Here is a 15145-nt window from a genome sequence, read left to right on the forward strand (position 1 = left end):
AATTTTGAGTGGAGGAAGGTCAGGACAGGTTCAGTTGTATGCGGCCTAGCTCCGTCTTGCTGGAACGAATGGACAACGTTTCCGACGAAGACCAGGAATGAAGTATTCCTGCAGCATTTGTAAATAATTTTCTGATGTGACGTAGCCATCAAAAAGAAAGGTCCAATCAAGCCTCAGTTTCGATACAGCACACCTTACCAAAACCTTTTGTGCGTACAGAGGTGTCTCCATCGTTTCATGTGGATCTGACATTCAGTTTGTTCACTTGACCCGTAAGATAAAAGTAAGCTTCATCTATACACCACAATTTTTTAACCTGGTCTGGGTCGTCTGCAATTAAGGCACTAAACTGGTTTGCAAAATCTAGTCGGCGTCTTTTTCCGGCATCTGTTAAAGCTTGAAGAATTTGGATTTTGTAAGGAAACATGTTTAGGTCCTTTCGAAGAATACGCCAACAGGATGTTAAGGATAGCCCGGATTCTGAAGACAAAAGTTGCAATGATTTTTTTTGTCGGACTGTTCAAAACAGATCGTCGCACTGCATTAATACGTTCGCCTGTTCGCACTGTCGGTTTGGGTCATCTTTTTTGCTGTCCTGTAACATTCCCAGTCTTGTTGAATTGATCAACATATCGCCAAATAGACTTAGTTGATGGTGCCCATGCACATGTATTCTCCAGCCGGAACCATCGTTGGACAGAAACAAGAGAGCGTGACTCAACCAGGTCACCAACTGAATCTTCTGCTGCAGTGAAAGTCTCCTGTCCTCCATTACTGTACTACTGTACTACAAACACCTGAAAAACACAGGTAAAAATTAAATTAAATTAAATTTTAGACTTTTGTCAATCATAACATATATAAATTATTACTGTGAATATACTAAATATTTTTTTAGGGTAATTTGAAATCACGGTGTTTCTGTTGAAACACCCGGTAGTATATTGCTTAAATATGTCTGTATTATATTGTTCCGCAAATTTTGTCTGACCAAAATAATTTGAGTCAATAAGTCGGAATAAAGGGGAGGATGTTCTACTTTTTGGGGGGAGTGCGTCGTGAACCTTGGGTGGAGAGGGATGGGCATCCCTGGAAGGCGACAAAATTTGTAGCACGATATGATTAGACTAGATATACTCTGTCGTGTATAGTTGAAGTCCTGATTCGAACGCCACTTTACTTCAAAGAAAGTTCCAATAGATCAGTTTCCCTCTAACAACCATATGTCAAGCCCAGGTGGAGCCCAGTATATCTTCCCCTCTAACCTACCGGTCGGCTTCCTCTCGAGCTATGTCAAAGATACCGAACTGGTGTTCGAATCAGGACTTCACCTTTAAATGTCTCTTACAAAACTTGTGAATTCGTTGTTTAATGAAAACGCATCCAATACGATAAAGAACATGTGTGTGCATGTGCAGTGATAAATGCATTTTCTGAAATAAAAGGACTAAGTTCAGTGAGTTTGCCCTGATAGCATCTCTGTTGTCATTATATTGTCTTAATAGCGTACTATCGCTTCTAGAATATTACCTGACTGCAAAAAAATCCCAGTGGCAATCAGGAAGTTGTTACATGAGGTTGCATACATACATGACAGAAGCGTCAACGGCTCGAAATATCGAAACAAAGAATCAAAATCTCAACGAGCAAACTGCTACGAAAAGTTGCTAGCCTATTGTCCACCGAATTGTATGTTTTAATCTTTAGTAGTTTCCGAGAAACCGATAGGTATTGAATAGAACAATGTAATGAACTTACCAATCAGGAAGTTGGAGATTGCTTCATGTAGAGAATTCACAGTTTGTTTCCAAATTTCGTATTTATATTTCGAATGATTTTGGAGATATCGAAGCATTAAGAATGTGTAAATTACTGACTTTTAATTGTTTAATCACCACTGACAGACAGTCATAACGATCAAAATAATTTATGTCGCAGTATTTGTGGAAAATTATTAGACCTTCGCATTTGCTATTTTCCAAGATATCGACAAGTCACCAGTGATGTGCGTTTACGCGTAAACAACGATAGTCTACACTATGTTATAGTTATGTTATAGGCTACACGTAGATTACGCAATCTATGTATACAACATGGCGAAAGGTGATAACTTAGCAAAGAGCGCTGTGGAATTAAAAGAAAATTATACTGCGTATCAGTTGCTGATGTGTGTGGAGAACTTTTCATACTCTTTCTTCCAAATTCGAACAATTTCTCACCTAGGAAGAAACCTAATATAGGAAATATTTTAGTGCTTTATGGGTAAAAGACCACTCTTGCCTCACGACTGCCATCGGTTGTTTCTTGCAAACTATTTATCTTCTTCCATAGTTGATAATAGAAAAGAAGAGAAATTTTGTTGTAAATAGGATTCTTTTCATTTCGTTAGGAACCAATATAGTTGAAAATGTCACTTTCGTTTCATGAAACCTTGAAAATTAATTTTAATGCACTTTAGATTGTCTACGTAGTCTATGTAAACTACAACCCAATGTAATCTACGCGTAGATTACGTGTAGACAACGCATGTAGACGTAAACTTATAGTCTACGGCAGGCACGTTTCCAGAGGGGGGGCTTAGGGGGCTCGAGCCCCCCCCCCCCGAAAGTTTTAGGTTTACACTAGATAAAATGACGTTTTTGGTTTATTGTGGTGTGAAATAAAATAATGTGACAATAATTTAAGGAGAGAAATAATTATCGAGGCAAGACGGAGAATGTTCCGTAACCCTGTTATTGATAATAGTACGTATCCAAGATGGGGCACAGGGGACTCGACCCTCTCCCCAGGAAATTTTTCAGTTTACGTTAGATAAAATTAGGTTTTTGGCTTCTTGAATAATGTGAAAATAATTTAAGGAGAGAAATAATTATCGAGGCAAGACTGAGAATGTTTTATACCCCTGTTATTGTTAATAGCACGTATCCAAAGTGGGGATGAGGTGGCTCGAGCCACAGTCGATTAGTGATCAGTCAGCGTCCTCTGGTTGCTTTATAAGATATAGTGATTCGAAAATGAAGACATTGACGACAGTAGAACTTCCGGGGCCTCAATGTAGTGCTAGTTCGGGTCGAGGGCCGAAGAGATCAAGGCCTCTCTCTCGCTCTCTTTAACCCATTAGTGCCCAGAATATTTTTTTTCAGATATATCTTTTATACTTGAATATAAGCCTATTGAGGGTCAAATATTATGCTTAACTTCAGTTTCGATGTGATATCTTTACTTGTTAAAGAGTGGAGGGGGGCCCACAAATGTGGGCACTGGGTACTAATGGGTGGGGTGTTTACTTGCCCACAAATGTGGGCAGTGGGCACTAATGGATCTCCTGATATGTATTATGATAGAGCAATTATAATAAGTCACTCTTCTACAAGAGCTTTAAAGTAATTTATAATGCAAAGGTTCTAAATTTATGAAAGTACAGTTGGTCTGTTCAACATTTTATGCACTGAAGTATACTAGAAATTACAGAATATCTCCTTGTATATATAATGGTAGGTTTTTCCCTTAGTAAAGTACTCCCAAAATATTTCGTGTACATGAGCTTCAAATAAATTTATAATGCAAATTTGTGGATTTAGAAAAGTATCTCTTCGATTTTTCAAAAGTTTATTTGTGACTGTGAAACCGTTCAAAACATTTGATGTGACATCCCACGTTGCACTTTCTGCACTTTTTCCAAGTATTCTTCTTGCACTCTCCACATCGTATTTGTGTTTTGTTGGTTTCTAAGATGTGAAGAGCACCATCTAGTCGGAATATTATCGTCAACTCGTTTCTTCCCAGTTGTGGATACTCGTGACTGCCTTAGACGCTCTTGTGTGTACCTAGACAAATAATTCTGAACTACAAAGCGGATGAATGCGAGAAGATCTAGACCCTGCTGGTGTCCAATGGGTGTTAATCTGTACAGCTGCCAAGCATTATTCATTGTACCATTTAAAAAATAAACAATGAGTTGCCAGTACCATTTTCGGTTTCGAATTGTGATGCCGTAAGAAGATATGTTCTGATCCATTTGGTCTATTCCACTCATGTAAGTGTTGTACCTCGCAATGCAAGCTGGCTGATCTATAAAAATATGCTTATTTTCTGCTCGACACCATCTTTTAATTTTCCTCAATGGATGCACACCACAGTTCGTCGATGCTACAGTTACAACGTTGGTGTCATTGTATTGCACAAAAGTTATTGCAGATTTTGTGCCCGTGACCTGGTTATACGAACCACGGATTTCCTTCTTCAACACTTTGGAATTAATGAGAGGCGCCTTTTCAACTCGATTTACTCGGATTGTACCAACTGCATCATGCCCTTTTTGAAGTAAGGAGTCAATCTGAGGGACGCAAAGAAATTGTTCATGTACAAGCAATATGTAGTTTCAGGTGGCATTTTGTTGACCAGTTCCGTAACAACAGGACCACCTACTCCAAGTTCAGGAATAGTATTACTTGTTGAGGCCCCCTGGTATGGTTCCACCTCGAAGCTGATTACCAGATAAATGTGTGATATCAAAATCTTCTTCAGAAGCGCTATCCTCATCTCTGGCCAATGCATTTGCAGGTGGTTGAATATACACATCCGCATGAAGTACGTCATCCTCTTCAAGAAGAGCTGCGATTTCTTCAACATTTAGCCTGGAAAGAAAAATAAATGCTTGTATTTATCTGATACCATTAGATATAAACAAAATGTCATTCAACTTGAAAAGAACGAACGGCAAGGAGGCATTAAATAACAGTATTTCCAAGCCTACCTTTTATGCCATTCCATTTAGAAAAACTACGATGGCAATATAACAAAACATATACAAAGGAAATCCGTTTCCGCAATGAAGAAAACTCATAAACTTCAATCGTTTTGTTATATACTTTATAAATGCGATGTAGTAAAAAACCAATGTTTTTTGTGTGAACTGCAATTCATGTGAAATATAGGTCTACGGTTCAATGTTAAAAATAAGTAGCTACAAAAACTGCTGTAGAAGTTCACCCACCCTCTTGTGCCCAGTGCCAACAAAAGTGGGCAGTAAAAATTAAACTCTTACTGTTACTATGCTATGAAGTTCAAAGAACCTTTTACTTTATAATAATAAACATAGATCATAGGAGTTTAAAATGACCCTAACAAATAGTAGGTAGACCTGTTTATAAACAATGAGAAAATAACTTACCTTCTGGAACTCGCCATTCTCGTAGACTTATCAACTACAACGTACTTCAACAATAGCTCGCGCCAAAACGTATGCAACGTTCAATTTGATAACGCTACTGCAGATCACTGTTACCAACTCGTAACTAATAATACCAACAATTTCACGATCAATTTTTATTTACATAGTTTGTGGGCATGATTAATAACTGCCAACATGCGCAAACAAATGTGGGCACTGGGCACTAATGGGTTAAAGTGAATATTTCAGCAGTACCGGATATTGGAGTGGTTTATTAAAACAGAAATAAGCTGCATAGATCAACTGAAAATCAATGTTTTGAGTGATGATTTAGTTTTGCCAGAACTGAATTTCGTATATGCAGTCCGAGAATTTCATGGTATAAAAATATACTTTTGTTTAAGCCTACTGGGTTCAAAATACATTCAAACACTTAACTACCATAAAGAGACAGCCGAAAATTTTATGAATATCGAGAAGAGAAAGCAAGAAGATGTTGCATATGTATACATTTTAGGCAGAAATTGCAGGCCCTACCAGGACGCAAATCAGGGCTCTACCAACTGAGCCACCTAGCCATCATTGACTTCAACCGATTATTCGTTAAAATGTCTACATAGTACATGTCCTGTGTATATCAAATCGTAAGGTGTTGCCTGTATAGTGAACAAGCACAGAAAATATAGGAGAGAGAAGAAAACTGAGGAGCATTCCCACCGGTTGAGGAGATTTTTTTTTCTTCTGTGGTCAACAAGAGCTACTACTTCAAGGTGACAATGAGAGTGGCCTAATAATGGAGATTTCACACCGTGTCGCCTGAAGATTAGGTTTGTGCGGCCTTTTGTGTCGCTACGGTGTGAAACGTTGCTGTTGATTGGCCCATTCCAATCGACATGTATCGCGTGTCCCTTCGGTCTGAAACCTTCCTAAGTCTTGAAAATCCAGGTCACAAGGATGGAAAATTAGGGCCTTGTTAAGGTTAGGTGTGAAGGCAGGCAAACGACAGCACCCTAAAGGATCATATCCAAACCTGCAGGAAGAACGTATCTTACTTCAATCTCCAATACGGAATGATAAAAACTTCTGGCGAGTTGATTTTAAAAAATGTGTCCGAGATAAAGAGTAGTGTTGCTCACGGGACGAGACGGGACAGGCTTTTAAAAATTCGAGATTGATCATGTGTCCCGAGACAAACGAATATTTTCGAGACGAGACAGCATTTCACAGCATTTCCACGGGACGAGACAGGCCAAAGTTTCGTCTCGTGGGCAACACTAATAAAGAGTGGCGTGCCCAGGATTTTCGGAAGGGAGAGGGGTTACGCATACTATTTTTGGTGGTCAGTCCTGATTTTGCCATTTTTTTCCTGTATTTGACGTTCTTTTTTTAAAAAAAAAATACTGGGTCAAATGGGGTTATGACCTCACCAACCCTCCCTTGGGCACGTCACTGGAGATAAATGGATAAGCATTTGATCATACTGGGAGACGAAACATTAGATGTGTTGGGAACGGAAGGGTTTTTATTGTGCATTAATTGTTTCGTTATCCAGCTGTATTCGAGAAGACTTCCTTTGTTTCGTGCCGATATATGAAAATACAGCAGAAGCTGTGACAGGCATTTTTGAACACTTGTGAGCGCTAAGGCCTGAATCTGAACAATTTGGTGGGTTTCGGCTTTTATAAGAGCTGCAAACATGGGAGGACAAGACACGTTAGTGGTGTTCAGGCTCGAATCAGAGATACATATTCGAGAGCTGTCTGCGTCCAGTTCGCAGCCCACAATTTGAATCTTGCGTTGTCGAGTGGATTGTCCATCCCATGCATGTGTAACAGCTTCGTAAAAACACTCAAAGACACCATAGATGTTTTTATGCCTGCTGAGAAGAAATGGACAAACACACATACTGAGATGGTTCCGGCACACAATGTTAATGCATGGAAACAGAGGAGTGATTGGTAAAAAATGTTCCGATTTCACGTTCTGATTAAAATGACAGCCTTACAGTGGCGACGATTTAAGGGATAGTTGCTCCCCATTTTTTTGCCTCTACATTATGGCCTGTTAATGTTAAGCCTTGTCTACCAAGAGAAAGTAAACTTTCCTTGCACCGCCCTCCCCCCCCCCCCCCCCGTTTTGGAATCCAATTGCCACCTCTGGTCTTTAACATACAATTGTGAGGTTCTTACTATACCCCTTAAAAAAATGTGTTGAGCCCCCCCCCCCGAAAGGAATTCCTGGATACGTGCCTGGTCTACGGCACATCACTGCAAGTCACTTTTGATTGATTGTTGTCTCTCACGGCTAGACGACACGGCCAGACTGATCAAGTTAATTTTTATTACGTTGATTATTGAGTCATTATTTAATAGAACTATAAATTCACCAAAATCTGTCTTGATCACCCTTGGAGATATCAGTAGTTCACCACACGAGCGGACAGACAGACGGGCACGACCGGCCCATACCACTGTTTTTCAGCTTTTGCTGATTGGTACCTTAAAAACGAAAAATATAGTTACAAAGTACAAATGAATATAAAGCAGGAAATAAAAAAATGTTACAAGCTAACTGTTAACAGATACAAATTTCTGTTGTTGTTATTTGCTTTGATTTTTAAGTACATTTACAATTTATGTCAGGTTGTATAATGGAAAAAAATAATCATATTAAGAATATTATATATTAATTTATATTTGGACGAAGGAGCGAAGGTCATCGACTACCAAGTAGTAGTTTTGGTTGTTTTTAGAAAGTAGTTGTGACGTATGTGCTCGTAATTTTCTCATACTATGTAATGTCCACCATATTGTAGCAGAAGCAAACAAGTATGGCGGAATCCCTTGAAGTGTGCTATGTTTCTTGTGCGTGCAATCGCAGTCCACATTCTCTTGACTGGAGCGAAAATGGTTTGATATGTTATGGTGCATGCAATGCCGTTGCTATATATGATCCTAAGGTATTATTAATTTTTTTTTTTTGAAAGATTATCACATTCTATAAATTAGATGTTTGTAGTTTGTCAACCAATTCATGGAGACAACTGAAGAACGTAAACTGCATCGTCTGCAAGTTGAATAGGTTCTTTTCAAGTTATATGTTATTTGTATGTTCGCCTAAAGGCTGTTAGGTCCAAAATAAAATAAAGAATGAATGAATGTTCCCTTAGGTAACACTTTACTATACCTGAGACAGATTTCTTCAAATTTACAGGAGAAAGTACTTACGCAAATCATTTTCTGTAGCGTTGTTGATGTTCGGGAATGTAATTTTGATTCATTTTAATGCGAATGCATGTGGTTTTGTACGAAAATCTATTTCCGATGCGCTATTGCTACTGCCGCCATTTGCTTCCTGCATGAGAGCACAATACGCTCTCGTATTGTCCGTATATGCTAAATTGAACGAAAGGAGTGCTAATGGAACCAAACCTAACAGGCCTAACCTAACCTAGTAGGCATACCTCGTCCCCGTGATGGTTTGTGAGGCTATCGTGAATTTTTGGGCTAACGTCAATGGTTTTTCTGGCTCAAGGAATGATCAACGGTAAGCTATCGCCATGTTGTGTGTGGAAATAAACAAGAACAGTAAGTACTCGTAAATGTAAGAAATATACATTACTTTCCTAACAAATTCAATTATTTCACCTAAATAAGTGTTCCGGAATGCAGAATAGTACTTTAGCAATGTAAAAAAGTGCAAAAGAAATTATTCCCAGGTGTCTCAGGTATAGTAAAGTAGTACCGTTCCCTTAAAATTACAAGTATAATTTACGCAGTAACACCAATATCCGAAAAAAATAAAATTCGAGCTTGTTTGGAATTACTGGTGACTTGTGTTACACGACAGCACGTGGAAGTGCTTATTTTGATTTGTATGGAAAGGCTTGACTCTTATTTATTTATGATACAAAGATTTGTCAACTTGTCATTTAAATCAACTTGAGGGCACAACTTCCGATTAAATCCGAGGTTGTCATGGTGCACAGGCATTTTTTACATGGTTCTATTTCTAATGACGTCCAGTAACGCATACTTTAGACTAGAGCCTTGGTGATTACCGCACGTTTTCTGGATAACGATTTTTTTTCTTCCATATACTCCTGTGAGATTCCTTATTTGCGAACAGCCATTCGACTTTGATACGGACTCCTACTGCAAGTTACTTCGCATGCATGGGGTGCAAAGGAACATTTTGTTGTTAGGTTAGGCGGGTTAAGTATAGGGCTCTTAACATTAATAAAATATCCCTAAATCCTTTCGATGTTAGGTTGGCCAGGTTTATGGCTCGAAGCATTAAAATAACGCCCATAATTGCTTTAAACATATGATCGACAGTTCAAATATTCTTGAAATTTCTATTGTAAATTTGGAATGGCTTAAGATGACCAGACCCCTCTCCGATTTTCTTCATATTTGGCATACTCACTAATTGAGGCCTAATCACGAATCTGAAGTTAAAAGTTGTCGGAAACGGGCAACAGTTTCATAGATCAGAGACACATTAAAATCGGATATTTTGTGTTTCGCATGGTTCGTACTTACTAATTGTGTTGCAGACATAGTTCAATGTGCCATTATGCTTTTTACACGAAAAAAACACAATTTTTCACAGAGAGAGTAATTTCTTTGACTCCTTTTTTTGCTTCCATAACACAGAATATGGCGGGCAAATCTTGACTACCATAGTGGGCATGCAGTGTTTCCATTCACGGATAGCCCCACGAACCATTTCCGATAAGGTTAGGTTTGGTTACGTTAGGCAAGCATAGTAAAAAGAAGGGGGGGGGGTCGAAACACTGACAGGGGCTTACGTCATCAAACGTACGCAGCATCCGGTTGTCGTAGGGCAAGCAAATGAAAGCAATGGCAATTGTGCGTCGGTGAGATATTTCTTTTGAAAAATACATGATTTCCCGGTTAAATATATTCCACGATGAAAGAAAATACCTCGACGAACGTTGTAAACCTTGGAGAAACTCATTTCCGTAATTAGTTTCTTGTGTAAAATTGAAGAAATGTTTCTCTGATGTATGAAACTGTTTCAATTGCAAAATAAGCAAAAATAAGGCGTTAGTTTTTGGAATGGAAACCGTCGATTTTCATGAAATTTTTGGTTTCACAAGGAAATATATATATTCCTGATACTACCACGACACCAAATGTTAACTGTTTGCCTAACCTAACCACACATCAATGGTTCGTGGGGCTAGCGTCAGTGGTTCGCAATTATTTTGCAATTTCTAGATCCTGATACTATCACGACACCAAATTTTAACTATGTTTGCGTACCCTAACCACACATCAATGGTTTGTGGGGCTAGAGTCAATGGTTAGCAATTATTTTGCAATTTTTAGACGTTTCCGACAAATTTTAACTTCAGATTTGTCATTAGCAGGCCTCAATTAGTATGTCAAATATGAAGAAAATCGGAGAGGGGTCCGTTCATCTTAAGTCATACCGGAAATTAATTGGTCCAAGTTCCTTTTGTTTTATTGCAATTTTCAACATAAATAACTTTTTTCCGAATCCAAACAGCTCATTACTTTAAGGAAGGTTCAAATTTCGTGTGACAATTATTTCCGAAATTCTTTAGTCATTCTGCTAGGAGAATTTGAAAAAAATCATAAAACAATTGGAACAGTTACCAATTCATTATTTGTACACACACGGACGGACTTGTCAAAAGTATTATTCATTTTTCTATTGTTAAGTATGTCATTTTAGTAAATTCCTCCAAGGGGAATTTTATTATTAGAGAAATTTAGTCACTCAATATTAGTTATAGAGCCTCACCAGGTAAATATGATCGATATTCTTTTACACTTTGTGAAAAGGATATCAAATTACTTTTCTTACTTATTAGCATTACTTTTCAAGTTAGAGTAATTGTTGATTATGATATTTTATGTCACCTTTCTTGTGGCTAATCGCGACATGAAGATAAAAAGTGATGGGTTTTGAATATTAAAGACCATTCTATGCACAATAAGGCTAATCAAGACTGTGCGTACAGTTTAACCCTCCGGCGGACATGCTGGGGGACTTTGTCACCCCTAAACCACATTTTTTTACCCTGTCGAGACATGACTGGCATCACCATGCCATGCTCTCTCATATTCTTCCATTGGAGTTTGTGCTACGAACAGAGGAAGGTGCCATTCTTCTGTCTACCTTTGTTTACTTACCACAGGCACGTTTCGATTTGTTTGCATTCTTGGGGTGACTGAGTTTCCGAACTCACCTTCTCGAGTAACTAACATTTAAATTTTTATTGTTATTTTTTTGTTGCTGTTGTATCTATTATTAGTTTTATCACCGATTACTATTATAGCAATGAAGTTTGATTTTTATTTAATATTTCTATCGATTCATCATGCAATTTATCAGATAAACAACTTCTTATTGTACGTGTGAAAATGAAAATTAAAAATACACATTTATAAACATTTGTAAAGTCTAAGACACAAACATAGTACATAAGAACCTTATTATTGTACAAGAGAAATAAACAAGTATGATAAAAATGTTTAAACTAAAAGATAAAATTATATTATGTAAGAACAACAACTTTTCATTGTTATGAATTTAAATAAATAAGAAATAATCAAACATGTAGGTTTTCAATTATAAAAGTAAAACAAGCTAATTTTTAAAAGAAAAACAGCTGGGGTGACAAAGTCCCATGTGCTCCTCCTCATGTTATAAAAAATAGTGCACCCATAGTGATTAAACCACTATGTGCCTCCACCAGGTTTTCGAAGTTGGCGCACATTGATGAAAAGGCCCTTTGATAAGATGAAATTGACGAAAGGACAATAACAAAATGCATGGACAAGACGGCACAAACCCCAACAAAGGAATATACTGGCTGAGACTCCAGAGCCTCATTGTACTGCAACATGCAGTCCAGGGTATGCTATGTAGAAGAGAATGCCCTGGGATGCCTTCTCAAGACTCAACCTCCCCCCTTCGTTTTCCCTCCCCCCCTCTCTCTTTCTCTTCTTCCCTCTCCCGCATACACACCCCAGAGTATTAATCAGACTTTACGAATTACAAATAAGCATCATGAAGCTACAAAATAACTAAGATAAAATTTCTGATTGTTCTAGTTAGGCATCTTGCAAGGTGTATTATGAGGTGAATTTTAGATAGTGGAGCCTCCTGGGTGCCAAAAAAGGGTAGATAATGTAAATAAATATATATATAAGCTATATGTTTCTTTCTTTTGTGTTATAGTGATGCTATTTTTTTTAAAAAAACTAACAATTTATAGTAAACCACCTATAACACACAAAGCAGATATTTTCCGTGATTCAATAAAAAATGGAAGCATCCAATAATAGTAGGTTTTATCTATACAATTATAGATTATTCATTATATGTTTATTCATTATATGTTTACATTTCTACCAGACATTAAACTCACACTACTTATGAGTGATTATTTTACACTACCACTTCACTTGCTATTTAAAAATAGGGTTAATAAGTTGCCAAAAACTGCTTGGAAAGAAACTGGCCCCATATTTCAGGTGTCCTGCCAATAGTGTTTCTTAGAGTGGAGCTTATAATGTAAATACCAGGACATCTAAGGTGCAAAGTCACACTAGACCTACATCTGTTTATCATTAAATCAATATAAATATGTTGAAGTAAAATTAGGTTATTGTCAGGGCTCGAAAAATCCCAGTTGCCAGGTCGCCATGGCGACTAAAAATTTCAGCCTGGCGACTGTGATCTTTTTCTGTAATATGTACGAAATTTTGATGATTCTAAGTTCAAATTGCAGTATAGCGTAAGTTAGCATTTTTTTTTTTATCAACGTTGTGAACATTCCATAGAGTCAGTAACAATTTCTTACCCTTTGTCCCCCAACAACCCCATTTCCTGCTTTCTCATATCATTTAACAATGTTTTGAATACCGCGATGCTCAGCATCTTATACAGAGTGTTTCAAAAGTCGCACAACCCAAACTTTGGAAATGTATATCATGAAAACCATAAGATATATTTACACCAGGTTTTCTGCATTATAAAGCCTCATCCATTGAGATATTTTTCAAAGCTTAAAATTATCAGTTCACTCTGTACAGAAAATTATATAAATTAATAACTGACGGAAATAAACATTCAAATTTTACCAGAAATGAACTTCTGAGTAAGAAAAATATGTAAGAAATTATCGAAGAGTCATATTAGACATTTGATGACTGATGCCATGTCAGTCTGTCATTTGCGACCAATATTGGTCATGTGCAACATTTGATGAATTTTTGACTGGCGATTTTATGGGTAAGTGAAAAGTGCCATTTTTGGGACATATCTCCGTATATGGCAACACAAGCAGGTCGGCAACATGTGTCTAAGTATTGGCTATACATTTATGTGAAAAATCGTAAATCAAGATTTTGTCCCGAAATTGAACTCTCTGAGAGAATCCTAGACTGCCCCTGGTTACATTGAATTCTCTTCGCTCACTTTCGCCGCTACTGTGCCTGTTTTTTTTTAAATTGATTCAGCATGGCGTATTCATTGGAGCAGTGCGTGTGCATTGCTGAAGAGTATTTTACTACTCATTCTTACACTCATGTGCAACAGGTTTTCCAATAAAAATGCCCTGCTTCTACTGTACCTCACAAAAAGCAACTGTTTTAAAACCAGTCAAACACCAACATGTGGTCCTACAAATTGTTTGAGTTGGTATTTATTGTTGAAAATTAGTTCCCAGATGTTTTCAACAAATTAACAATGTTTTTTTAAAATAATGTAATTGCTTTTATTTAGATAAATGCTAACATAAATTTATGAACCCAGTGATAGCCTACAGGATTAGTTTAGTGCAGAAAACCAGGTGTAAATATCTCTTACGATTTTCATGATATACATTTTCAAAGTTTGGATTGCACGACTTTTGAAACATTCTGTAGTATGCACAATTGCTAATAGGTGGTTTCCTCGCGCCTGATTTTCAGAGCTGGCGCCTAGTTTTGAAGAACATTTTTCGAGCACTGGTTATTGTATTCATTGGATTTTCTTTTAACAGGGTATTAGGTCATAGTATGAAGCTTGAACCCAAAGGGCATAAAATTAATATTTCAAGCATTATGTTTTAGTAATTTATAATCACATGTTAACCTTTGCATATACATAGAGTGTGAAACAATTACAAAGAGTAATTGAAGATAATAATATGAAAAAAAGCTGTGCCTTGTAATTTAGGATAAATACATGGTAATTATAAATTATTCATCAGGTTTGAAAGGGCTGCATTAAAAAATATATAACACATACAATAAAGAATGATACATGAAAATAAACAGAAAATGTCCAAGTTTCAGACATACTTTCACAAATGTTCAATGTGACTTCCTTTCGTCACACGACACATATCTATGCGATAGTCTCGTTTGCCCCACACACTCTCTAGCATATCCCTACTAATGGTCGTAAATGGAGCTGTAATGCGATTCTGGAGCTCAATCAAAGTTGTTGGTACTGGTGGCACATGCACTGTCTTTCACATGCCCCCAAAGGAAAAAAATCACAAACCATTAGGTCTGGAGATCTAGGCCATGGGAAAAGCGCTAAGTCATCTTCAGCACATTGCCCAATCCAACGGCGTGAGAGTTCTTTGTTCAGGTAGCGATGCACCTCCGTGTGCCAATGGGGTGGTGCTCCATCAAGTTGGAATATGAAGTTATTTGAATCCTCTTTCACTTGTGGAAACAACCATAACTGCAGCATATCGAGGATTGACATACCCGTCACAGTGTTCTCTGCGAAGAAGAAGGGACCATACACCTTTGATTTAGACACTGCAGGAAACACATTCACTTTTGGGGAATCTCGTTCATGTTGCACTGTAGCATCTGGTTGTTCAGTACCCCAGATACGAACATTATGGCAATTAACCTTGCCACTCATATAAAATGTCGCCTCGTCACTAAACAGCAGAAGCTGAAGAAAACC

At 37.5% G+C, this 15145-nt stretch overlaps 1 protein-coding gene across 1 annotated transcript in view; it reads left to right on the forward strand.

Moving 5' to 3' along the window:
- The first annotated feature begins 1849 nt into the window (after positions 1-1849).
- Elp2 (elongator complex protein 2) overlaps positions 1850-15145 on the forward strand; it is a 71685-nt gene continuing 58389 nt past the window's right edge. The window contains exons 1-2 of the mRNA XM_083120536.1: positions 1850-1864; positions 7989-8132. Of these exons, the coding sequence (XP_082976662.1) occupies positions 8004-8132 (129 nt within the window). The 5' untranslated portion in view covers positions 1850-1864; positions 7989-8003. The remainder of the gene's footprint in view (positions 1865-7988; positions 8133-15145) is intronic.

Source organism: Lepisma saccharinum, chromosome 4, assembly GCF_977018435.1.
Source record: "Lepisma saccharinum chromosome 4, izLepSacc3.1, whole genome shotgun sequence".
Lineage (NCBI taxonomy): Eukaryota > Metazoa > Arthropoda > Insecta > Zygentoma > Lepismatidae > Lepisma > Lepisma saccharinum.